This window comes from Citrus sinensis, chromosome 3 (genome assembly GCF_022201045.2).
Source record: "Citrus sinensis cultivar Valencia sweet orange chromosome 3, DVS_A1.0, whole genome shotgun sequence".
Classification (NCBI taxonomy): Eukaryota; Viridiplantae; Streptophyta; class Magnoliopsida; order Sapindales; family Rutaceae; genus Citrus; species Citrus sinensis.
In genome coordinates this window covers 9,220,229-9,246,716 of record NC_068558.1, presented here as the reverse complement: position 1 = coordinate 9,246,716, position 26,488 = coordinate 9,220,229, and the positions used below count along the sequence as shown (strand labels likewise).

The 26,488-nt window shown below is 33.9% G+C and overlaps 1 protein-coding gene and 1 non-coding gene across 4 annotated transcripts; both read right to left on the bottom strand.

The window, feature by feature from the left end:
- Nucleotides 1-6,067: 6,067 nt before the first annotated feature.
- LOC102613880 (transcription initiation factor TFIID subunit 2) lies at nt 6,068-26,396 on the bottom strand. 3 transcript variants are annotated; one of them, XM_006485683.4, is made up of 25 exons: nt 26,210-26,387; nt 25,762-26,101; nt 24,972-25,117; nt 24,806-24,872; nt 21,351-21,550; nt 21,077-21,230; nt 20,770-20,854; nt 20,555-20,646; nt 18,914-19,039; nt 18,770-18,823; nt 17,477-17,542; nt 16,311-16,408; nt 15,869-16,216; nt 15,703-15,790; nt 15,133-15,258; nt 14,989-15,045; nt 14,334-14,413; nt 14,205-14,247; nt 12,917-13,003; nt 10,284-10,373; nt 9,299-9,357; nt 9,127-9,217; nt 8,880-9,045; nt 8,562-8,745; nt 6,068-7,343 (listed from the first exon to the last, which is right to left on the bottom strand). In XM_006485683.4, exons 1-25 carry the CDS (start codon nt 26,323-26,325, stop codon nt 6,242-6,244), a joined length of 4,065 nt encoding a protein of 1,354 aa, XP_006485746.2. In that variant the 5' UTR covers nt 26,326-26,387; the 3' UTR covers nt 6,068-6,241. The 3 variants fall into 3 exon arrangements, 2 of the variants coding, with proteins under 2 accessions (XP_006485746.2, XP_024957212.2); XR_008053723.1 differs by having other exon boundaries at nt 7,295-7,343; nt 8,562-8,740; nt 26,210-26,396; XM_025101444.2 differs by lacking the exon at nt 10,284-10,373.
- On the bottom strand, nt 22,980-23,052 carry TRNAF-GAA (transfer RNA phenylalanine (anticodon GAA)). Its single transcript has one exon. It is a non-coding gene; the product is annotated as a tRNA-Phe (tRNA).
- Nucleotides 26,397-26,488: the final 92 nt, after the last annotated feature.

Sequence of the window (26,488 nt, the reverse complement as noted above, 5' to 3'; positions counted from 1 at the left end):
CCTAATACTGCTAGTCAGTGGTCCTTCGCTTTCTTCATATGTATATATAAACAACAGGCCAAAAAAAAAAAAAAAAACTACGGCCTTTTTTCCCCCCATTTTTCACTTTAAAGCGGAAAATTTTCATTGACTTCCCCTCAACTATCTTCACCCTACACATAGATGGACTTTGTGTCCACATGAACAATTACCTCCCCTTGACCAAATATTTGGCTGTTAGATGTGATGACAATTGAGAGAAAATACTTTAACACTCTTTAGCGAACAATTATGTGGAATATTAGCAAAACTAAAGGGACCAAAATTTAGTACTTAGAATGGATAGAAAGAATGTTAGTGTAACTGCTTATTTTTTAACAAGTAAAACTTGAACATGGGGTAATACAAATGGCGTCAAAAGAGAATTTTTTTTCTTAATGACATAAGCCGCACGACATTAATTAAAGAATATACCATATTTGCATTAAAGTAAACTTTAAATGCATGATGGCTTCACAAAGCTCACATAATAGGAAAATTCTATAATGCCGCAATGAAAATTATGGCATCAATACGGTGATGGACATAAATATTGTAAATTACTCATAGAATAAATAAATGTAAAGTAAAACAAATAAATCCGTACAAGATTATTAATTATTTAAAAAATTAACATTGTTTCTATAGAATTTTAGTGCAAAATATTTTATTCATTTGCAAAAAAAAATTCTTTAATTAAACAAGAAAAATTACTCATTAATTAAACAAAAAAATTATACTAAAAAAATTATAATAAGTTTTATTGAATTAGTTTAACCATAAATTTTATATTTATTCTATGACATTTTTATACCTTTTTCCTCATTTTCTATAATAATGTCTATTTATTACACAAGTTAATTAAACACAAGTATTTATATGGATATGGATCAAGCAAATACAAAATCAAAAAATATTCTTATATTACTAGACAAATATATGATATATCAATAAAATTAGATCTGATTTTGAGTCTTATGCATATTTCAAGTAGTTTTAAACTTTTTACTTGTACTTAAAGACCATTTAAGGTTGTTGTTGAGGAAGAGTAGAAAGATGAGAAATAACCTCATCTTACAACAACTATGAAAAATATTAATAAAATATATTTTTTTTCAAAATCTAATTTTGAAAATAAATTTCATCCTTAATAAAACATCACATATATTACATAAATGCAAAACTAACATTATTCAATGTAAATAAAAAAATAATAAATATATAAGGTAATAAACACTATAATAAGTTTTTATTTTACAATTGTAATTTTTTTTTTGCAGTAACTCTTATATTAATTTACTTATTTTACATTTTATTCATAAGTTTTAGGCATAATATACTAAATTTATGTTTTATTTTACACGTGATGTTGATTTACTTGTTTTATATTATATTTGTAAGTTTTCATTTTATTTAGCAGTAATACATCAATTTACCAGTTTTATAATTATTTACCTGTTTTACCTTCATTTTATAAGTCTTATATTCTATTTACAAAATTTATGCTTTATTTTACAGTTAGTGTTGATTTACTTGTTTTATGCTATATTTACAAGTTGTTGTTTTGTTTACTATTAATACATTAATTTACTAGTTTTATATTAATTTACTTATTCTACCTTTCATTTACAAATCTTATGTTCCATTTCTAAAATTTATATTTTATTTTGTGCTTAATGTTGATTTACTAGTTTTATGTTATATTTGTAAGTTTTTGTTTTATTTACTAGTAATACATCAATTTACCAGTTTTATAGTAATTTACTTGTTTTACCTTTTCTTTACAAGTCTTTTGTTTCATTTCCAAAATCTATGTTTTATTTTATATTTAATCTTGACTTACTAGTTTTAAGTTATATTTGCACATTTTTGTTTTGTTTACTAGTAATACATCAATTTACTAGTTTTATATTAATTTACCTATTCTTATTTTTCATTTATAAATCTTATGTTTAATTTCTAAAATTTATGTTTTATTTTGCACTTAATGTTGATTTACGAATTTTATTTTATATTTGCAAGCTTTTGTTTTATTTATTAATAGTACATCAATTTACCAATTTTATGTTAATTTACTAATTTTACTTTATATTTACAAATCTTATGTTTAATTTCTAAAATTTATGTTTTATTTTATAGTTAATGTTGATTCACAAGTTTTATATTTCATTTACATAATTTATGTTTAGTTACAGTATTGATGCCGTAACTTTAATCACGGTATCATAGAATGACCACATAATATCATAGTGATAAACAAAAAAGGAATTACAAGAAGAAGCGGAGGAAAAAAAAATCACTTAGTAAATACTCTGTTAATCAAATACTAAAAGATACTTGACAATGAGTATATCTCATTAAATATTCAAGTAAACTTGTAAAATTGGCTTCAAGCTTTTTTTTAAGCATTGAAAGTACATGCATTTCAACAAACGTTCAACTAATTTTCTATATATTGTTTAGATTTAAAACTCATTTAAAAGAACCTTCATTTCATTAAATATTGAAATAAATTTGCAGAAATTTGCATCAATTTTTTTTAGTGAAAAATTCAAATAGTTCTCTAAAATTTACTTCTAACTAAGGTTCCGTTTGGTACAGCTTTTCAAGTAGAGCTTTTGACAATAGAGCTTTTACCCTACAAAATTTTAGTTGTTTGGATGTGAATAAAAATTTTTATTAAAAATTTATGAAATTGCTTTAATAGGTAAATTTTTTTAAGGTATGTTATTAAAAGAATAAAATAAGATTATCAAATAAGTTAAAAATATTTTAGATATTTTAATATTTAAAAAAAATTTAACCTCTACTCTTAAAAGTTTAAAATTTAATCTTTTACTAGTAAAGGTAAAATAACTTATTTAAGCTCTAAAAGCTCCACACAAAAAAAGGACCAAATAACAATAAAAATTATGATAAGAGCTTATAGAATTAAATAAGTACTTATAACTATTAAATAAGTCATACCAAACATGCATTAAAAGTTATTTGATTGCACATGCACTTCACAAAATATTCAACAATTTTAGGAAATTTGATTTAGTTTTCTTAACTCCCGATCTTATCCTTGATGGCAACAGTCAAACAAAGTACACATATGTTACAGGAGAAGTCAATATAAATTTGGACATAAAATCAAATTAGACATAGGTTTAGGGATAGTTGAGGAGCGGTGAATGAAAATCACCCTTTATAAAACGTGTAGAGAATGTGGTGCCGAGGGAGCGTTCAGAGTAGTAAAGAGACTGACCGACATGGGGATGAATAGGCAGCGGCTCTCGATTGGTTCCAGAAAAGTAGTTACATTGGGTACCGAGACGACTCTTGTTTGTTTATTTTGTTTTTTTGTTTGTTTGTTTGCGTGATCATGTCATGTTGCCCTTTTTTCTTAGGTTTTTGAGTATATACATGACATGTATATATATGCACATGGTGGGCAACTTTTGTTTGTATGTATTGTCACGTCTCTTCAGTTCAGGCTGTTCAGCATTTGGCACTTCTCGACCTTGCAAAATTCCTTTTACATACTACCACCACACTATAATTCCACTTAATACAACTATTAGAAATCAGCTAATAAGACCTAAAAACAAGGAACATACATTTCCATAAGTATACTCCATTAATACAAATTTAAAACATACACCTTTCACGGATTTCACTTGTCAAAAAAGCTGAACTGAAAACACAAGGTAGCTAGCATTTTTTCCACAAGGTAGTAGCTAGCACGAATTTAGAGATTCAGAATTCGTTCAACAACTGTTCCTAGAGGTGAAAGGTTGGTTTCAAATTAGATGACCATGACCATGACCATGACCTTTTTTCAGGACATGGATAGGGGCATAGCCCTCTTGGGTTTTGAATTTTCATTTTGAGCGGTGGGAGGAGCTCTCTTTGCCTTTGCTACAACAATTGATTATAGGCTCGTCAGCTATAACCCATCCTCTACTGTCTCTAGTTTCTTCTTGAAAGTATGATATTTGATTCAGTATCCGTACTTTGCTTTCATCGTTATACTAATAAATACACCCACAGTTTTTTTCGACAAAGAAATCGAGAGAATCCCAACAAATCATGGAACAAAATCTAGCTAGCCTGAACTGGTTAAATGCCCTTTCCATATTGTCCCCCCCCCCCCCCCCCCCCCCCTCCCCCACCTCAGGAGGAAAATATAACTTTCCTAGATATGAACCCATTTATACAAAAATTTCATACTTTCCCAAACCTGATTTAGCTAAAGTAGGAACATTTGGATTACAAATCCCGGGAGCGTGTTGGACTCTTAACTGCATTACAATATAATAATCAATTCTTCTTGTGTTATCCACAATACACTAATACTTGGACTGAAAATAGTGATGGGTATTGGTTAAAATGAGTAAATATTATATGGATTTTGTTATGTTACATTGAATGTATCATACACAATCAACAAGAACCACACAATTATGTGAGTCCCATAATTTGTGTGGTTCTTATAGATTGTGTATGGTACATTTAATGTAATATAGGGGCTCCCATATTATATATATACTTTGTAATTGTTTTATTACTAGCTTTCGTTACAGTGTGACAATTGGTTGATGGTCATCTAAAACGATCATCGTTGTACGAATAGTCAATTACTCATAGAACAGGTAAAATAAAAGTTGGTGTCATCGAATAATGTGCAAGAAAGATCTTTCCTTTTTCCCCCCCCCCCCCCCCTTTTTTTTTTTTTTAATTGCCAATCAAATGTACTACTTGATTTCATTTTCATACGGAAGAAAGAAAAAGCGTCAGAATCTTGAAACATGCACAAACAAATCAATTGATGCGGGGAGTGTTTTCTATTTTTGGCTCCTTCTATTTTTCGCCAATGGGGTAACCCCTTTTTTTGCTATTTTTATTATTGTTACTGTTTTGCAAGGATGTAATTGTCTATTTGTATAAAAATATGCGCCTGGTTTCTGTTGGAAGTTGTGCAAGGTCAGACAACTTGGGCTCGATATTCATGCCCTCGACGACACTACAAGAGTAGATTTCTTATAATTTATTAGTGAGAGAAAATTTTCGAGCTTAATGGATCGTAGAATTTTGGACCGAATTTCAAGTGTCCTTTGAAGTCTTTATAAATTTTATTTACAAATTGTAACAAATAGATTTCTCGCTATATATTAGTGGGAGAAAATTTTCGAGCTTAATGATCGGTAGACATCTGGACCGTATTATAAGTGTCCAAATTTAAAGTCCCATAGATTTTAGATTATATATATTTTTAAATTGTAACAAATAAAAATCTAATGTATATTTGTAGATTGTAACAAATTCTTAAAAAAAAAAAAAGGTTGTGCAAGGTCCAAATTCAATCATATGAGAGTAATACAGACATCTGAATAAGGTTAGGGACAAATTTGACACAATGTTAACTATTTCTATTATCGGAACACCCCCCTGTTTTCTCTCTCATTTGCCCTTTCCTTTGAGAAAACAGAGCTCCTACAGAATAGCTGACAGTCCATTGTTTATCATCTGGTGGAATCCGTTTTTGTGATTTTATAATTTTTTTCAGGTTTTAGAATATTGTTGCAGACTTGCAGATATGCTTAAGATTTTCCATTTTCTTCTTTTCAATTTTTGTATTTCAAATACAAAAGACAAGCTTAGTTATATTCAGAGAGAGGGAGATGAACGTAACATTTACACTGTTTCCTTCAATGGGAATAAGTTAAGGAAATATTAAATTCATTATACTGCCAAGGTTCTAATGAAGGCATTATTGATAAAAGTTTACAATACGGAAAAATGGTGCTTTTCAAAAGCTTCTAATGGAGACATTATTGACAGAAGTTTACAGTACGGAAAATGGTGCTTTTCAAGAGCTATTTTTTTATCTTATCACACTGAGCTTAACTCATAAAAGTGACAGTTGGGTGATTTTTAAGCAATTTATTTGACTGACTGCTTCAAGTTTGACTCCTGAAAAAGTAAGGGACTAAAGATGACGGCTTTCAAGTAAGCAATAATGAATTCCAGGAATCTTCATGGCAGGTGCAGGGTTACGAAGATGTGTAAAAATGCTATCATTTGATTAATTAATTAGAGAGTGTCTCTCACATAAACAGTCTTAACCCTACACATTGCCGCAGATGAACGAACTATAGAAACCAAAACTTTTTTGGATTTTCTGATTACAGCTACAGATAAAATGAGGAAAAAGAAAAAAAAAATATGTACACTATAATTAATTCTGAGTTCTACTTTTAATTTTAATTCGGAATTTAGGGGCAGGACTGCCTTCTGATGGCTCAGGCTTGGCTGCTACCTTCGAGATCGTTACTTTTGATCCACTGGGTTCAAATGGTTTTAATTGTGCGGTTGCATTCTTAATGTTGGATTCCTCTTTCTTGGCAGCCAACTCTACTGAAGGCGCCTTTGCCTCATCACCCAGCAGCTTCGCCAACTCTTTCTCCTTTCGTTTCTTCTCCTTCTTTAGACGCTTCTTCTCCAAATAATCTGGATCTTCCCTGTTCCGCTTCTTTTCTCTGTCTTTCTTCTCCTTCTTTTCTTTGCCGTTCAAATCATGTCTTGCAACAGAGAGGGTTTGAAGGCTTGCGAATTTTTGAGCATCAGCGTCGACATTGTTATCTTGCATGATGCTAGGCGACGATGGGTCATCAGGTTGCAGGTGCATAGAAACTTTGCTTGAATCAGCAGTGCACTGGAGTTCCTTCCCGAAATTATCTCCTTCACTTGGAAGTTTTGCGCTGCCAATGCTAGCAGTCATCCGTGACCCATGATCATGACATGAATTGACTTCTTCGATATTGTGATTACTAAAGCTCACTGCCTCTGCTGAATTCCTTTGGGGTGCATCGACAGAAACAGAACTACTGGCGCCACGGTCATTTTCATGATTCCCACCTTGAGATTTTTCAATGGTTCTATTATCAGCCTCGTCTGCTCTACTAGTTGCAGTAGATTGTTTAACCCTAATCTTAACAACCGGCAGCTTCCTTTCATAACTGTTGGAAACAGTTTCTGCTTCCTTTGAGGCTTCTGGAACTGCCATTTTCCGTTCATGACTGTTGGAAATGACATCTGCATCCTTTGAAGCTTCTGGAACAGCCAATATATTCTCAGCATGACCATTGGCAACACAATCTACCTCCTTGGAAGCATCTCGAACGGCCAAATTATCCTGTGAAAGGTTTGGGACATCCATAGGAGGTTCCGCACGTCTCATTTCCGTAACAAAAGATGCAAAAACATTCTTCTGCTCGCTAGTTTCTCCATCACCCAGAAGCAACAATTTATCCCTGGGCACTCCGTAAAGCGTGGGGGCTCTAAAAAGGAAGTAAGAATGCAATGCAAGTTAGCTCTGCATACAATTACTTGGACATAAAATGTTAAGATAAACAATGGTGTTCCTTCAAACTGAAAAGGCAAGAAAAACAAAGAAATTTTTCAGCCAGCAATTTGAGCACAACCATTTCAATCCAAAAAAAGAAGGGGGGTTACCATTTCCTCACTTCTGAGTCACAGCTGTGCAAGCAACAATACAGAAATCTAGAAAATGATTAACTTGAATTTTCCATGGAGATGAACCTCCAATATAGGATAAGGCGCAAAAGAGCTTAATACCACTTCTGAAATTGATATAGAAGGATAATAAATTAATTTCATGACTTATTTTGAACAAAACTGTTCATTCGAAGGTCAGACCAGTTGGTGGAAGGAAGAGTCGCAAATAGTGATAACAACCAAACACTGCATTTTCACCCTTTTGGCCTTTTACTGAAAATCAGTCAAGTCCCCACTAGCAGGCTAAAATAAAACTAGCAGATGATAGAACTGGGCTAAAATAAAATAGAATCTCTTAGATATTGAATAATCAGCAGTAGCCAATAAACAACAAAGTACGAAGAGCTGAGATGACTATGATGACCCAAGACAAAAGGCCACTTCCTAGCCTACTGGTTGACTATGGTATTTTGTTTTACCTTGCACTTAACCATATTAATGATTCCTAATAAATACTTGGTTAGACCAACTTTGTAATCCAACCTCTCAACCATGTTGAAAATTTTCCAGGGTACTTATCAAGACAAACAGGAGTCTGTAGTTGGGTCAACATTCAAACATGAAAAACCAAATGCTTGGTTAATTTTCAATCCTAAGATGACACAACTAATTGGCTACAATATGTTTACTAATGAGTAAAAAAAATAAAAAAATATTGACTGCAATACAATGCCAACGACACAATTCACAGCTTGGAAAACCCAAATACTGGGTTGATTTTGAATCCCAAGATGACACAACCAATGAAGTCAAAATATATTTACTTATTTGGAACCACAAAATCACGATACATCAACTACAAGGCAGAGCCAATTATACGACACTGAAGTAATGTCACTTGTAATAGAAATTACTGGTTATTAACAAAAGTGTGTCACCTGATTTCTTTTTAAGACCTAGAGTTATAATATAGTGTGATGATTATCGCCATAAAAAATTAAACCACCCAATCCACAAAGGAGAGAAAACAGTAAACCCACCTTCCTGCAAGGATTTGTAAAATGCCAAACAAGTGATGACGAAGGAATACATTATTGAATGATATACGACTTTCAAGCAAATTCAGCAAAGCCACTAGAGTTACTGTATCAACTTCATGATTGGAATCCGATCCACCTTTTATCTGACATATCCTCATAGCATGAATACCCAATTTCACCTGTCCTGCAATCATGGGATATTGGAAGTTAAGAAGGTGCACCATCATTTTACCAAGAATGCATCAATCGTCCATCAGCAAAAGCTGAAGCCTGTACAAAGAAAGTTCTAGCACTGAGGCAAGGAGAAAAAGGAAAAACCTCTCAACGACGGTTCTTCTTCTACGCTTTTGATAAACAATGACAATGCTGAATCTATGCCATTGCAGTGGAACTCAAGATCAAGGAGTGCTCTGCTCGCCTCAACTCGAACTTGCCATATAGTATTGAAATCCCTAAATGGTTTAATAAGTTTAACAACCTGATCCTGCCGTGAGTAATGGCCACAAGTAAATTAAAATATGTTTAGAAGCAATCTATCATCGGAAGGGAATAGGAAAACACTTACAAGAGAGATGAATCCAGATAGCTTTAACGCAATTTGAGTCAACGTTCGGATGCAGCTGATTGTCAAGATCCCATTGTAACTTGGCATGAGCCTAATGAATGCCATTTGATACACAGTTAATTATAACGGATATTTACAAATGCATTTCCAATTACAAGAAATTAAATTTCACCTGTCAAACTGCAAAAGTCGATCAATACGCTTGAGAAGAGATGATAAAAAGAGAATACTCTGTTACAAATTAGCGATGCACCAAGTAAGCCTCCAGAGCACAAAACAAAATGTAGTGAAAATATAAGGTTTGACATTATAACAACTATATATGATAAAAGTAAATGAAACTAGGATCTCAAATTTCTCGTCACTGCAGTTAAGTCAAAATTGGAAATAAAATCCTCTACCTTCTCAGAAAGTAGAGTGGACATAATGCTCTGGGTGGCACACCTAGACCCACTTTTACTCAAAGATTAACATATCGCCTAAGAGCTCAATTTTGAACCACACCACGCACCACGACAGAAGCCCCATCAATTGGCATGATTTGTTAAATCTTGTTATAAAAAAATTTACTCTTTTTTTTTTTTTAATATAAAGTGGCAAGAAAAAGAACTTATATTAGAGAGAAAATAACTACCAAAAGCCGATAGAAAGTCTGCAGAGGCCAGGTAAATCTAACCCATGTCACCTATGTATTGAGTGAGGATATATGACTAAGTTCAAACAGCAAAGACCCTAAAACAAAGGACAACTATAATTTAACACCCACAAAAAAAAAAATGATTTGTTAAAGGTGCCCCAGGGGTTTGCCCCAGCGATTTTCAAGCAACTTTATTTGGATGGCCATGCTTGTTCGAATCCTACGGGCGGTAAGGGCTAAAAATTAATTTGTACTTAGCCCACTCCCAACCTTCATTAGGGGAAAAAAGAAAAAAAAAAGTTGATCTGTTTCAAACGCATGAGAATCTGAAGAGTTTAGAAAAAGATTTCAGATATAGCAATATTTTTCTTTGAAAAGATCAATTTATTTGAGCTCAATATTCTTTAGTCTAAAAGCACTGTGCACAAATAGTTCATGCAAATATATTATAAGGGTGCAAACACACGACTATAATTTGGATAGTTCTATAAAATCCATCGAAAGGGACAGCATTAACCACCTGTTGCCCAAACTCAAGTTCACCAACTGACTGGACCAGCGCAGCAAGCCAGAATACGTCTGAGTAGGGATTCCCATTATTATCATTATACTGTTGAAGAACAGTGAAAATAAACTATGAGCACAACAAAATTACAACAGCAAAAAGAAATGACTGGGACATTGCTTAAAAAGTAAACTTCATTAAAAAAACAAAACACAAACTTCAATGCACAAATCACACCCACTGGCATAAGCATTCTCTGCATGCTGAATCATGGGCACAGGCACTAAGAAAGACAAGAAAACTGTTCTATCCTTTTCACATTGAAGTTAAACAAAATCCTTGGAAGTAAGTTTAAAGAACTATAAAACTTCTTAAACTGAAGGACATACTCATTACATGACAACATAAAAGTATTTGTACATATTAAATATATCGAGTACCATGCCCTAGGTTACTGCCACCTTTCTTTAATCTCACTTGCAAAATCTTTAAAGGATTCAAAGAAATGAAGAGTCTTGTCAAGAAAACATCTCAAAGACATGGCATGAGCAAAGGCTTGCTTTAGTGTGAAAAAGCGATGTAATTCCACAAGATAAAAAGGTAGCCATGATGAGAAAATAAAATAGTCTGCTACTTTAAGAAATGAAAACTTGATCAGGAATCAGGATTAGTAATGAAAGGAGCCAAGATCATTATCATTCAGCATAAGATGGAAAGAAAGGAGGAGAATCACTTCACACAAATTTAAAAGAATTAATGTAACAGTTATCAAGTGCATACACAATTCAGTTACTAAATATACGAGGCTCAAGTCATAATTACTATACTAGGAGCTCAATCGACGACTGCTTCCTAGAGCGTCCGAAAAGAAGCGAGTAGGAAATGAAAACCCAACGAGTGTCCTTTATGATCATTGAACTCTTTGGAAAATTAAGGGTATTTATGTTGTTGGTACCATAAAAAATGCTTAGGGAAGCCAACTTACTCAAACTTGAATTGTTACAAATAAGGCAATAAGACTTGCTTCTTTTAATTTTCTTTATCAATAAAATATATAAATGTTCTAAATGTATACAAAGAACTAACAAGTTTTACCCAGAAAGGGAACAAGAAAAAAATAGTATAAACAGTATAGAAGAACAACTGATATAAAAGACTGCATCATAAGATAAAAGGAAAATGTATTCTCTAAGACTAGGGCGCAATATTCTATTTAAAGGGCCAAAACTGACCAGCCAAACAAGACCACCAGATGGTGAAAAGGTCCTATTGACTTATTAGCATATTCTCTTTGTCCAAATATATCATTAACTTCCATCGGCAATTATCTATTGTCCAAGTGTAAGGGCCATCCGGTACTGTTGTGACTTGTGACTTCTAAGGCAAACTGATAATTTTAAAATTGCCATAGTTTTCAGATGCTGCGTGTATCTAGGTTCTAAATTTTCCTTAAAAAGTGTTCAATGGCCAAAATATATATTATGAATACATTTAACTATTTAATTATAAATATTACGCACTTATAGTTTTTTGTACATACATTCGCAAATACAGAGGTGTATTAAAATGGGTCAGACCAGGTGTAGTACGGAAGGTAAGAAAAAAAGAACTGAACTGAGACCAGCATTTATAGAAATAAACTAGGTCGGGCCTGCATTTATAGAACTGAATGGAAACAGGTAAACCATGATATATGGGGAGAAAAACTGAATTGAAATCTAAGGACAGATGTTAGGGCAGAAACAGAGTTCAGCTGCAAGAATGTAAACAGGCTGGGCTGTATTGAGCATAAATGTCTTTGTGTCAGTAAGTACAGAGGTGGACAGAGTCAGCCTGTACCTCAGGCTGTTTTACACATGTAGGTTCAGCTACGGTGTCAGGCCAAATAACATTCCAACAGACCCTATCTGGTGGTAGTCAAATGGGACCAACCTGGCCAAAAATGCACTCTTGACACCATTATAAATATGGATATTTAAAAAACGATAAATACGTGTGTGAGTTAGGACCTTTATGAAAGAACCTTTTGATAATTCTATCATCACTAGGAGAAAAAGCTTCTGCTACTTCTCAAATAATTGTCCACGTGAGTTACATCATCTACCGATCATATGCCAATATGTTTTACCAAACAATTTTTTAATAAAGATGTTAAAAATTATCTTTTAGCTTCTTAAAAGCAATCTGAGATGTTTGTCATGATAGCTTTATGCATTTGAACGAAATTCATAAGGAGACTGTTTTAAATTAAACACTTTTTATAGTTTTGTTTTTCATTCCTAGGAATAAGTTGCAAACTAGCCTGGTTAGGTTCACTTAGATACCCAGGTCCAGTCTAAATAGCTACAAATTCTTCAGGAGTTTTAGTTGCAGGAGCTGAAGCTTGTCTGTAGTTAGTTTAGATGAGTCTACAACACCTTAAAGAGTTTTTCTTCCTCTTGCAAAGTTGCTTTTGGCTCTCAAGTGGACACTTGGTCCACCTTTCTACTTCTTTGTTCCATACTAATATAATTTTATGTTTCTTATCTGAAAGATAAAACACATGTATAGAAAGCCAATAAGCCATTGTAGAGTACACAATTTGTCTATTGTTCTCAATTTCTTATTCAATAAAACAAGAATGCTTTCTAAAGTGCTTAATCCATTACCTTCAAAAGCTGTAAAACAAACTCGACAGCTTCTCTTGGGCTTTTGTTGTCAGCAGCTCTAACCATGGCAACGGCATGTGGAATAGCCTAAAAGATTACAAAATGAGGAAGACATTTCAGAAACATCACTGGGAACTAAAAATTTATCAGTTCATAAAACAATATCAGTCTAAAGTATAATCTAAAGTTTCCAGTGGGTGAAAAAACGTCGATCTCTCAACCAATTCAAAAGGCAAAGCTATTGTCGAGTACATAAATTGTTTGCTTCTCTTCTACCACGGCAGATCCTTGATGCAAAATTCAAAGCCCAAGTAAAGGGACAGATTCAGATAAATGTTGGTCATCTTTGAAGGCTGGACACTGATGCAGCTATCAGGAGACCAACAAACAGCAATTTTTCTTTTCTAGATTGTAATGGTAGATAGAAGTTATAAATATTAGGAGAGGCCAGACCAGGGGCTAACACAATAATGAAAAATTATAAATCTCACAAGTTTTATATATACACAAACCCAAAAAAAAAGAAAAAAAGGGATAGATGGACCGGAATCTGCTGGTCTCTTAGGAGCAAAAGGATTATTGTTTATGGTCCAGGTGTTTTAATTTTTCCAAAATTGCATCTTCAATTTAGCTTTACGAGACCATTCCTTGCCTGGCTAGTTTATTGGTCACCAACTCTGATTGTCCCTTGAGGATTGAATCTATATACACTTATATAATGTCTCTTCTGGGGGCAATAAGCAGACAAAATATTCTAACCAGATGAGACCCTTTAGTGTGATGATGCTACGCAATGGATGCTTTAAATGCATTCAATTTAAGTTATGATGCTAAAGGACCACCAAGTGTTGTGCCTAGCCTATTCTATCCTCTTCCCTTGATTTCCCTATTCTCTTAAAGTTTTTGCCTTTCTACTCTTCTTTTTCTTTTTCCCCCTCTCTCTATCTCTCTCTATATTCTTTATCCACTGTACTCATTCAGATTTGTTTATCAATCTAAGTTCTAAAAACAAATTTATTTCACTGAGACTCCAAGCAATGTAAATCCATTTAACTTGTTCAGTGGGGCAAGACAATCTTGGCTAGGAAGCAGCATGTGAACGCATTTCAAAATGACGACAGGAAGACTTGCTCTAGTACTAGGGAAATTATCAAAAAAAAGAAATTAAAAAACACTAGATAAACAGACTATCCAAAGATTTCACCACGCAAAACAAGGGCAAAATTATGTGAACCAATCACATCCCACTTCACACAACTCATTACATACCCTACCTCAAGGCAATTACCTCAAGAACAAAATACTCTGAAAAATCATGGAAATCATTTGGCCTGGAAAGATCAACAGAAAACAAAAATGTTAACAAAGTGCTGCAGCTGTGTTATCAGTGCCATTTCAAACTAAGATAGAATCTCACCTGGGGAGTCCAATATTCTCATCAAACCTTCGACTTTTATAAAATTTCACTAGATGAAGCAACCCAGCCCAATCAGTTTCCTGTAAAATAATGACATATAAATCATATATACTGAGAACTGGTAACTGCAACATGGTCCACAAACCAAAACATTTCCAACTAATAAAGCACAATATGCGACAAATCAATTTTTTTTTTTTTTAAAAAAAAAAATCATCCTCCAAAAAGTTCAACATATGTCAATGAGGAAAATCATAGGATGCAGATCAATGCATCCAAAACGGCCTAGTTTCTCTGTCAACAAGTTAGTCATAAGCACAAGTCAAAATAAATCATTTGACTGTAACGGTAGAAGACCAAGGAAATCAATGCAAGTACCACTACACCAAAGCATTTGCATTTCCAAAAAATGATGTTCATAAAGTTTTTGCGGAAGACATCTTTCTAATAAAAAACACATAAGCACCAATCAATTGTAATGGGTTTGAGAACCGCCAAGGTAATTGTCACAATTGACGAATAGTTTCTCACAAAAATTTAGATTATATGAATACCTTTGGTGAATAGTTTTGGCATACATTTTGGTAACAAAAAATATTGGACCTACCGTGCGCTCAATATATTCAATGAATAAAGGTGAGAATAATCACAATACCTCAGATGCTGTATTAGCCAAAGCATATGCTGCCTCAATCCGAACTCTCCAAAAGGCCTAAAAACAACAGAAAAGTTCCCTAATTAAATTTCATTAAAAGCAAGTCAAATCAAGACCACATATGCTTCTAAATTTGATTAAAACCTTGGAGTCACTGAGGAAATTATTCAGTGTGTTAACAACATTGAAAGAAAGATGGGGCAGAGCTTCTAGAGCTGCGATTGCTTGTGCCTGAGCAACAACATCTCCATCCTTCTCTAACTGATTTATCTGGAAAATCAAAACAGTGATGTAAGATTGTTATCCACTTAATTAAGTAAAAAATGTTAAAAGCATCTATTATGTAATGCAACAGATACAACTAAAACTATACCAATCATGGCAAGTTGTTATCCAATAAATCGAGTAAACATTGTTAAATACAGAATTACATGATGCAACATACGCAGCCAAACCGAATAGTGCAACATAGAAATAACATAATTGCTCCAATCAACTTTGGCCATAACTGGGATCCATATCAAGATTTAAATATTTGAGGCAACTTTACAAACTTCATCCACGCACCATAAACCAAAAATCACAAGTAGCATGCAGATTCAGTGCTGCTTACATGCTTAGAACCCAGGCCAAAGGACCATATCCAATGACCGTCGACAAAAATAGCTATACAAAAGTATAATGAAACTTTGCAGCACAGACAAAATTCCTCACCCACATCTGTACAGGCTGGTTAAAATGAATTTCAGCCAGATATTCCATTTCTGGGTCTGCCCTAATCCATGACAATGGAGATTCCATGCTGCAAAATGATACAAATGTCAAGTTTGTCATCTTTCAAAAAGAAGTTCCACAGAGTCTAAGTGCCATAACAACATACCTGGAGCGCATGTCTAAACCGGCAACAGCATCACCGTTATCATCACAGCCGTCAGGTTTTGAACCCTTTTTAGGCTTCAAGGCACGTCTCGCAGCCAGCTTTGAATGGCATTGTATTTCCAGTAGCTGCCATGCATCTCCAGCCATTGGCAGAATTGGATGGTCATACATACCATCAAGCTCATGAACTCTAATGCTCATCATCCCAGGCCATCCAATATCACCATCTCGGTTTTCAGAATCGGTATTAGAACTAAGAACAGGAGTCCTTGAGTCAGGTTTAACGGTGCAATCCCGCAACACCGCCAGTTCAACAATATTTTTCCGTTTGTTATATGAAAACCCCATCCTTATGATCACAGCAAGAAAAAAAAAATGCATTCAGGCAAATATAATCAACTAAAGATTTCCAACATGCAAAAACTAGCTCAAACAGATGATACCTTAGCACCGGGCAGCCACACGTTCCAACCCAACGGGGAAAAAACTCCTTGAGGAATGGACGCTCAAGGTTCCCAACCTTATTTGCAAAATGCCGAAACTGCATCTCAAAAATTTATAAAATAATTAAAAACAAAAAAATAACCAGTTTTAGAACTTCATTTATTTTTCCTTTTTCAAAACGTCTGAAGCTTCTTACTTAAACCTTTGCACATCTAATAACAATCCAGCAACTATCACTAAACAGGTAAGGACAACTTTTGGTCACAATATGTGTCAAAATTAATATAAAGAGAAGCAATCAACTATTGAAAAGTTTAAAAGATTAATAAATAAAAAATCAAAAAACAAAGAAAATATCGTTTGCACAAAGAGTTGTCTGTAAAAGGACATCTGTAGGTTTCAAGCTACATTGTTCTCAATTTTTTGGGGAAATATAAAATGTAAATTTCATTTCAACAGCACAAAATATACTATTTTGACCCCCTCAACCAAAAGGTTTCAAACCACGAAGTCATACTGGTGTCAATATAAACCACACCTCCTTACTAAGTACTAACCAGTTCATTATCTCAGTCTGCCTAGCACCCCCACCCTTTCTTTCTCTTCCCAAACAGAAGGAGAAAACAACTGTAATCATGCAGATTACGGAAACTCTACTGCAACAACTTAGTCCCGAGAATCTATCAAAAACTTTAAAAAAGACCTGAAGAGGACAAGTAAAATAAGCAGCCTGCATTTACATGGAGTGTTTAATCTGAAAACACATGATCAACTAAGCATCTTAACGAAAAGAGTATATATGTGTGTGCGCGGCCATATGTATATGCATAAAACTCTTTACATATCTTTTTAAACAGATCTTGCATTTACTTTGAGCTTTACATAATCTTGGAGTTAGGAAGCACAGAGAAGAATATATCCACGAAAGCCGCGTAAGATTTTCCCAAAAATAGAAACAGTTAAATTGCCAACACTTGTGACATCAAATGTCACTTAAACCCTCTACATTCTACCGGGCATATACCATGAGGTGATACTTTATCACCAGTGACAAAAGAAAAAATAGCTAAAAAATGAATCATAAGTAAAACCAGCTGACATTAATGACAGAATCTCGTGTATCACCAGATGAACATTTTCATATGCATTAGTAGAATGTAATTACCTCCTTTGTACTAAGAGTTCTCACAGGAGATGCACCCTGAGCCCGAGAAATGATATTCTGCAAAATCTGCATTTATCAGAAAACAAGAATCAAAGACTATCCTTGGACAAAAACTGTCTTCCCTATTCTACGGAACACCCAATCATTAATGGTATAAACCTCCATAAATCAAGCATGAATAAAATTAGGAAAAGGGAATGGACTACCTAACAGTTGATATTAATACAAAAATAACTAAAGGCGATCTAAATTTTCTTAGGTTTAGATAATTATTCTTACTCAAAAGGCTTCAACCCAAATGAAACAATATAAAAAAAAGTTACTAATATCTTCGTATTTCACTTCCATTAGTTTATCATGATAGCCGGCAAAAGCTGACTACATACGCTTGCACATATTTTACACCCAAAAAAATATATATATATATTTGGATTTCAAAGCTAATCATTAGAGAATATCATCCATATCTACAAATTAAAATATAAGCAAGCAATTTATAGAAAAGGAGAAAATTCATTTTGGACATAGAAACTTATAATTCTGCGACACATGCTAGCTTCTTCGAACCCAATTATATTATTAAAGCAGTGTGTATACAATACCGAACCATTATAGTATTTACAAACAGCTTGTACCAACCAAAGCAAACAGAAAATGAAGATAAATAATTAAAAAGTTTAGATCGGGAAATGCAAGCTAACAAATGGGACAAAAAAGAAAATGCTTGAACATGATCAAGCGAAGCTGCCAAAGAAACTAATAGTTCCATAACCCTCTTGGCTGGTAAACCTAAAATGCCACTGTCAACTAAAAAACCACTTTTTACAAGACTTCTTAGGATATAACAAATAAAAATAAAAAAGGCACAAACACCAGAAGGGGGATTTTAGTTTCTTGTTCCTCAAGATAGTCATGATTAAGTGCCTGTTTGGTATGGCTTATTTAAGAGACATAAGTGCTTATTTAATCGTATAAGCACTTTTTAAAAATTTTTATAGTGTTTGGTTATTTTTTTAGTAGAGCTTTTTTAGCTTAAATAAGCTAATTTACCTCTACTAGCAAAAGCCCAAAATTTGAGCTTTTGGGAGTAGAGGTTATAGAACTTTTCTAAAAATATATAATATAAAAAATATCACATAGTTTAATGGTTCAAAAGTACTTTTTTTATTGCAACCAAACACCCAATGACTTTTTGTCCAAAAGCTCTATTGGTATAAGCTCTACTACTATAAGCTCTATTTAATAAGCTGTACCAAACGGAGCCTAAAGCAACTATGCTGCTAGGACCCTTACTTTTCGGAAGAAATTGGAACCCATTTGCTTTTCCAACATCTGAAGGATTGCCACCTATTAGAAAATCAATCAATTAGCACAATTAATGTGTGTGCGTGTGATGTTGAAATAAGAAAAATATATACGTATCCAAAGTAAACTTACAGACTTGCATGACCGAATCTTGCCAAATATACCGATACATTGTGTTCCATACAAATCCTTACAAGAAGCAGAAGAGCTTAAAGCTGTTGCACCGCTGTCATCTGCTTTGCAAACAGCACAATTTGCCTACAATTTTGAAAAGTCGAGTTGTCAATTTGCAAAGAGATTTATGGAAAACAAAAATACAGAATTGATAATGCATTATTATTGTTAAAGTATAAGGTAAAGAAAATTGGATGAAAACTCCAAGTCTCTCCCTTATCCAAGAGTAGAACCTTGGTGGCCATGATGGTTTTTCCAAGTGAACAGGAGCAACAAGATTTATGTCAGCATTCCATCAACTAGGGCAGGTCAAGCACCCAAACATAAGCACTCCCCACAAATAACACCGGGAATGCCTAAAATAGGAAACCTAAATTGACAAGCTGACTTCCAAAAATCATGTTAAAATCTCTTTTTCTAAACATTTCTTATATACTTTCTTTTATTGCTTTTCTTTTTGATCAAACATGTTTTATCTTTTCACCAAGGATTAGCAATAACCAAGCTGTAAATCAAATTGCCCTCAGAAATCTTGCATAACCTTGCCACTTGTTAAGATTTCCTTTCTTATTATACATCTTTTGACCAGAGTTTATGTCTTATTATACATCTTTTGACCAAAATTTACGTATCTTCGGAGCCGGATTTTCAGGTATACTTTAAGTTCGTTTGTTGGCCATTAGGAAGTAATATGATTAGGTCGGTTTAATATTGCACTACCATCTACCAACATGAAAATTGCTCACTGTTGTCTTAACTATACTAACTTAATGGGCTAAGAGGCATAGCAGCTATTTGGGTGATGTTGGATTAAGTTCAGATTTCTTATCTATAGATGGATAAATTAATCTGATCAATTTCATAGAATGCCATTTAATCTAACGCCCAAACATGTGCTAAAGAGATTTGGACACTAGATAAGAAGAAAATATTATAACAACTCAATAACCTATAAGCTTCCCAATAAACACTAGCGCAATGGCCAAAGAAACCTTTAAAAGTAAGTTATATTACAACAAGAGAAGCAAAGAAGTTTAATGTTCTAATATTTTCTTGATTCTTGAGAATACCAAAATAAAGAAACGATCTAAATTCACGTTGATTCAAAAGAATACAGTGAACCTAGAGGGTTAAGATTCGTTGATTCCACAAAATGCCAAAAATTAACTAAACTCATAAACTTGCACAGAGCTTTGAAAACTGAAAGTATTATTGAACTCAAATCTGTCTTCAAAGGCTACAAGAGATGATTATTTATACTACCGTGAACCTAGAGGTTCCTCTAAGACTCATTGATTCCATAAAATGCCGAGAATTAACTAAACTAAAAAATTCACACACACTTTGAAAACTGAAAATATTATTTAACTCAAATTTGCCTTCAAAGGCAACAAGAAATGGCTACTTATATTACTAGTAATTATCCTAAACCATAAAGAAAAAAAGAAAACAAAGTCTTAAACTATTAAGAAATAGAACAACAAACTTTAGACAATAAGGAAACCAAGTTAAATAGAACAGGGATTCCTAATCTGCATCACAACTACTCATACAAACATAACTAGTACGTATGTGGTATACTCATGCAAGTTTGCAAACCTTGTATCTCCGATAACGAGCTTCATTATTTCCCAAAAATTTCTTGATAAATGAATCTGTTAGAAAACCAGCAAGACCATCCAGCAGCCACTCTGACATTAAACATAAAGTAACAACATGAAAAAAAGGGGTTTGGCCTTTAAACTATATCGAATAAATAATGGCAGCAATCTAAATCCCAATTAAGCAGCGCAAACAATATACTACCAACCCACCATCATTCGGTAACTCAGGAGTGATATATACTCCAAACCACTGTCTTGCAAGGGCAAATGAAAGTTTAATGCTAGTGTCTATGGCCTGTTAAAAAAAATGTTCTCATTAGAACATAGGAAGAACAAGGAAGCATATCAATCACAGGTTTTTACATCACAAAATTTCAAATGCAAGGCAGCCATCAACCATTAAAGAAATTATGCTCTAATGGACATGTAATCATGTTCAGGTCTCGACTTCTTAAACTGCCAGCCTAAAAGTTTTTCTCGGCCACAGATAAGACTTCTGAGTCAAATAAGAGCGGACCTGATCGATAACTTTCTCATCATACAGAATCTGAGAGCTAAAGATGCCCATCGCAGCTCCAAAAGTGGACGATGATACTGCCATCTCAGGAGCTAAAAAAACTTGCTTGTATGATCCAAATGGAAATTTTGCATCAAGGTATGTCTCATAATGGCTGGTGAACATAAAATCACCAGTCAAGCAACAGTTCAAAGTCAACCGACTTACAGTTGAGTCCCTCAAAACCACAAGAAAGATCTAAATAACAACTACTATGCAGTTCAACCTTACAAACCTGAATGCATTGTGGAAAAACTCCACAGTATTATGAATCTTTGATACATTAGCTGGCAAACATATGTGTGACATGAGACTCTGATGGTGGTCAGGAAGGACTTCAAAGGGTGCAACTGCCAAAGTTATCCACTTAGCACTAACTGGAACATCTAATCTGTAGACGTATGTTTTGCGAGGAGGATCATCCTTGCTCAGAACCTGTTAAGTAGAAGGAATGATACTTAGAAGACAAAAGCATCAATAAAAATTAAAACCCCAGCTGCAAACATACAACAATATAAAGATTATTTGCCAAAACAGCAGGGGAAGGGAGTGTTTTACTTTGCAGAACCTTATATGTTGAAGAATAAGTTCATTTACATTCAGAACTATCAAGTGCAACACCTTCAACCACTAAATAAAATGATAAGCAGTTAAACAGTTTTTCTGTCTGGTTAATAAGGACAAACAATGTGTTGAAATGAGACATGATGGACACAAACAACCTTAAGCACACCACTATGAAAGCCATACAATGAGAAAAGGAGTAGAATCCCACCCAAAATGTGTCTCAGCACGCAATATATAAATAAAGGCACAAAGCTATATGAAATTTAGCAATAAAAAATGCACAACATGCCAGTTCCTTAGACAATCTGTGTGAAGTTAAAATGTAACAACAGGATACTGGAGTTCATATAATTTGGTCCCTCCCATCCAACATTTTGCTGCACACATAGGAATGAGAGATGATTTAAAACAAAGGCATAACCATAGTCCTCTTGATTGTGAGACAAAACCATGTCATAAGGATAAGTTATCTTTATTCAAAAATCCAATTAAAATCTATTGGCATAACATCCTTGAAAATGATTCGAGTTTTTCACATTAGCTACCTCAACAAACCTCAAGTTAAATACTCAAGAAGGCGAAATAATGCATCAACAGTAAATAAATTAAACTTTCTCCCCATAACAGCTAGAGTTACCTTAGCAAGAAGTAACTGGCAAGAAAGTCGAACTTAAAAGGACTACGAAACACTTTTTCACTTTGGCGTAAGAGTACTTTCAAATTTTTTAAGTCTAAAAATAGACGAAGAAACAAGATAAGAGCACTTGGATAAGTGATTCAAAGAAGCCAATATTTTTTTAATTAACTGGAATATTAACATTCAGATTAAATATGCCAGTTGTATATGACTAGAAAATCCCTTTGAGTTAGGAGTTCAACACATTTTACAGCGGTCAATTTAGAGAACTCCATGAACATTGACTGGTCAGAAGTTATTCCAGTAACGAACATTGAAGCAAAAACATGTTTCTATTGCTTTCTTCCAACTATTAAGGCTAAGAACACATTATTTTAATTTGAGTTGAGTTCCTAAACGTCAAAATGCATATCTTAGCAGCAACTTGCCCTTGTGTTAATTTATTGGTTATATGCTATTAAACACGCACTTAATTATTGACAACATGACGCCAAGGAGATACCTAACATTCTTATTGCATAACGTAGCAAGCTTAACTGTCTCAATTCAATGCCAAAGATGGAGAGAGAGCAGAACAGAGAAATGGTTGCCATGGAAAAGGGTTTTGAACAATCTCCTGGGTTAGAACTCGCCTCAACAAGCCTCAACCACAAAGATGAGTGCGGTGAGCGTGGATTGAACACGCGACCTTCAGATCTTCAGTCTGACGCTCTCCCATCTGAGCTATCGCCGCAAATTATACACTTAGGTGGTGTCCAGTTGGAAGGAGAGGAAGGGGAAGAGTAAAGTAATTTGAATTCTTTCTCATTTCCGATGTTTGGTTGACCATAATTTTCAAGAATTTAATCTCCATTATAATTTAATATACATCATAATGTGGAATTTAGATTTCAAACCAAAGAGTGATGAATTCAAATTCCTCTTTTGTTGAAAGCCAAAACATTCAAAATTACCCCTTCAATCTTTTATTAACTTGTTTAATATTATCAAATAATTATTATTTACAATTTTATTTTATCAATTTAATTTTTAGATAATTAACTTTATACTAATAAAAGTTAAAGTAATGATTTAAACAATTTAATAAAATCAATTTACTTATTTAATTAATTCGCAAAAATAGAAAATATAAATTGAAGTCATCGCAATGCCACCGTCACTGGTGCATGGGACATCATCGCCAATACAGTTGGACTCGCCAACCAACAAGCAACATCATCATATTGTCATAAAGGTTAAAAAAAATGGATTTATTTTCTTCAAATCCGATTAAAAAAGTTTTAAAACTTTCTACCTTTCCTAGATCTAGACAAACATTAAGCATTTTGGCTGAATAAATTGCTTTAATCAATCGGTCGTCAATTTCTAATAATTTTCATTATAATTCTAGAGCCGAAATAACATGGTACAGTGGTGGCCAACGGCAGCCGCGGCAACTCTGCTTTTTTTTTTGGGTTTTCAAATGTAATTTCAAAATTATAATATATTAATTAAGAAATTATTTATATTATATCATAATTTATTTAGAAACAAATTAAATTAAATTAATTAAAAATAAAATTATATTAACAAACTTTTCAAATAGAAGTTAATTATCCAAATGAAAAATAAGGCATTTCCTTTCTTTGTATAATTTTGTAACAAATCAAACATTAGAAAAGAGTTTCAATGTACTCTCCTTTCCATTCTTCCACTTTCCTCTCCTCTCATTTCCTTACCTTTTTTCATACCAAACACCACCATAGGTCCATACCAAGTCATTTATCCTCAACTTAGGAAAAATAAACAAGTTCAAATACCATTTTCCATGACTTCTCAATCAAGGACGTGTTATTTCCACATTGCAAGAGTCAAATTCCAAGCCAAGCAATTTTTGAGTACTGAGACAGCCTAATAAAACATAAGCAACTCCACGAAGCACTGAATGGGATATTTGACAAAATAGTTACACTTTGAAATTTTCTAGAATGGTGCATAATAGTTTTCAACATAATAACCAAGGTTGTAACATCACAGATATCGGTGTGTCTTTAATGCTTAGAATGTTAAGAACTCCATAAAACTAAATACTTGGGAAACATGAAGACCTTTGACCCCATAAACATTAAATACTTCACTAACATTATCCAGCTACTTATAGTTCAGCATTTAAATTGATTAATTCAAATATTAGGAGGTTAGGATCTAAAAGCTTTTGGGGTTTACTAACTTTCTTTCAGGTGATATAGTATACTCTCTTGTTGCTAAAAAATAGAAGTATCAAGCAATATGCATTCAAATGAAATGAAAGAACATGAAGTGATAATATGAAGAATCTAACTTGAAGCACAAATTACATGTCTAAACTAAAAATAAATATGAATACATAGAGACAATATAATATAGAGCCCATGTATTTTTTAAAACTTCTGACAAGGTTCCATTTGAGACATTATAAAAATTAATTGTCCATGCAGTAATAAAATATTCTCATCAATTTCTCTGACCTGATATAGTAAGCTTCCAGCACTGACGGCAATAAGATTTTGGGAGACTGTAAACTCCAGATCATAACTGAGCAGATAATGTGATACAATATTAATACTGTAGAGACTTCAAATCTCCATAACTACCAAGCCCAAACACGAACAGGAACAATGAAATAGCTCATACCAGCATCGTTGGGTGGTGTCATCTATACAAGGAAACCAGCACCGTGCTCGCCTTATCTGATTATCAGTGTGTAATGCATTACCATCAAAATGAATTCCAACCTCTACTTTCTCGACCCAATAGTCAATACGAACCAATTTCACATTCTGCACCCAACATTAACCTACATGAGAAACCACAGAAGTGTGAACCTCATCACTATAAATCTAGAGAGCATGCTAAGAAACCACAAACAAATAGCCAATTTGAACCCAGAACTACCAGTATATGTGCAAACCAATTGCTTACAGCTAGCACTAATGAAATTGCTTTTACAAATGTGCACCTTCTGTATAATCCAAGGTCAAGTTTCCAACCAAGAGTTTTGAGGTTCCTCAAAACCAACAGAAGATATCATATCTTATGGGTTAACCATTAAAGACTGTACGGGCAATAATCCCTAGTTTCAAACTTAAGAGTACAAGCAAGTGGAATCCTAGGGGATTTCCATGTATCAGATAGACACTTTGTAGTTATTTAAGATAGACTCTGTAAATAAATCAACTAAGAACTCGGTCAAGTATAACTGGGCAAATGCTAGGAATCCCTGTTTTTAAAGTTCAGCCGAAGAGTTGAAAACATACCCTTATGAACTTCCACTAAAAATATGTTTACACTAAGCTCAGAAATTCACAACATGCAATGGCTCTCATGGGCTATTTGCACAATCCACAAAACATAGATTGAACGCTGGCCAACAAAACAAATAATTCATAAACAACATGAATGTAGATAGCTTAGCAACAGTAACCTGCTTAGGTTCAGCAGAGGAATCCAACTTATTCTCCAAATTCATTTGTTCTATCTGATCAGTTAAACCCTTGAACGGCTTGCAACAATTGATGAGCAAATTAGGAACTAATTCTCTTTCCAGAGCCGATATGTACACAGCAGCTGCAGCATCTGCAGCAGAACTCGGCGACGAGACCATGGATCTCCATCTCTTTTCATTTTCCACATTTTGATGATTATGCGGATAATATTCGAACTCAGTAGGCTCTCCGTCAACCAACACGCTCTCAATTCCCAAATTCTCCGCATGTAACCCTACAATCCCTATATCCGGTACTGCAATCTCCAGCTCGGTGTAGCTACAGATATTTTACAAAAAGAAAATTAAACGCGCAATTAGTTAAGTGAGTAATCAAAATCATGCGCATGTCACGTGTGTATGCGAAGAAGGTTAATTCATTTCTCACCCGTAGATTTGGTGCTTCTCCATGTCGATTGAGAGGCAGAGCTTCTGGTGACGCACGACGGCGCCGGAATTCTCAACCTTCGTTTCCTCGTTCTTCGGCTTACGAGGCTTCGCCATGGCTAGCTTGCTTGCCCACTCTGTGTTTGATGATTTGATGATGAGCGCGCTGAGGTATCGAGGGCTTTATTTATAAAGGAAATTCAGGTTCTTACGAGCAATCGCCTGTGGTACTTTAGGTCGCATCCGGTTACGTTGTCCCTTACTTTGATGTTTTGATCTA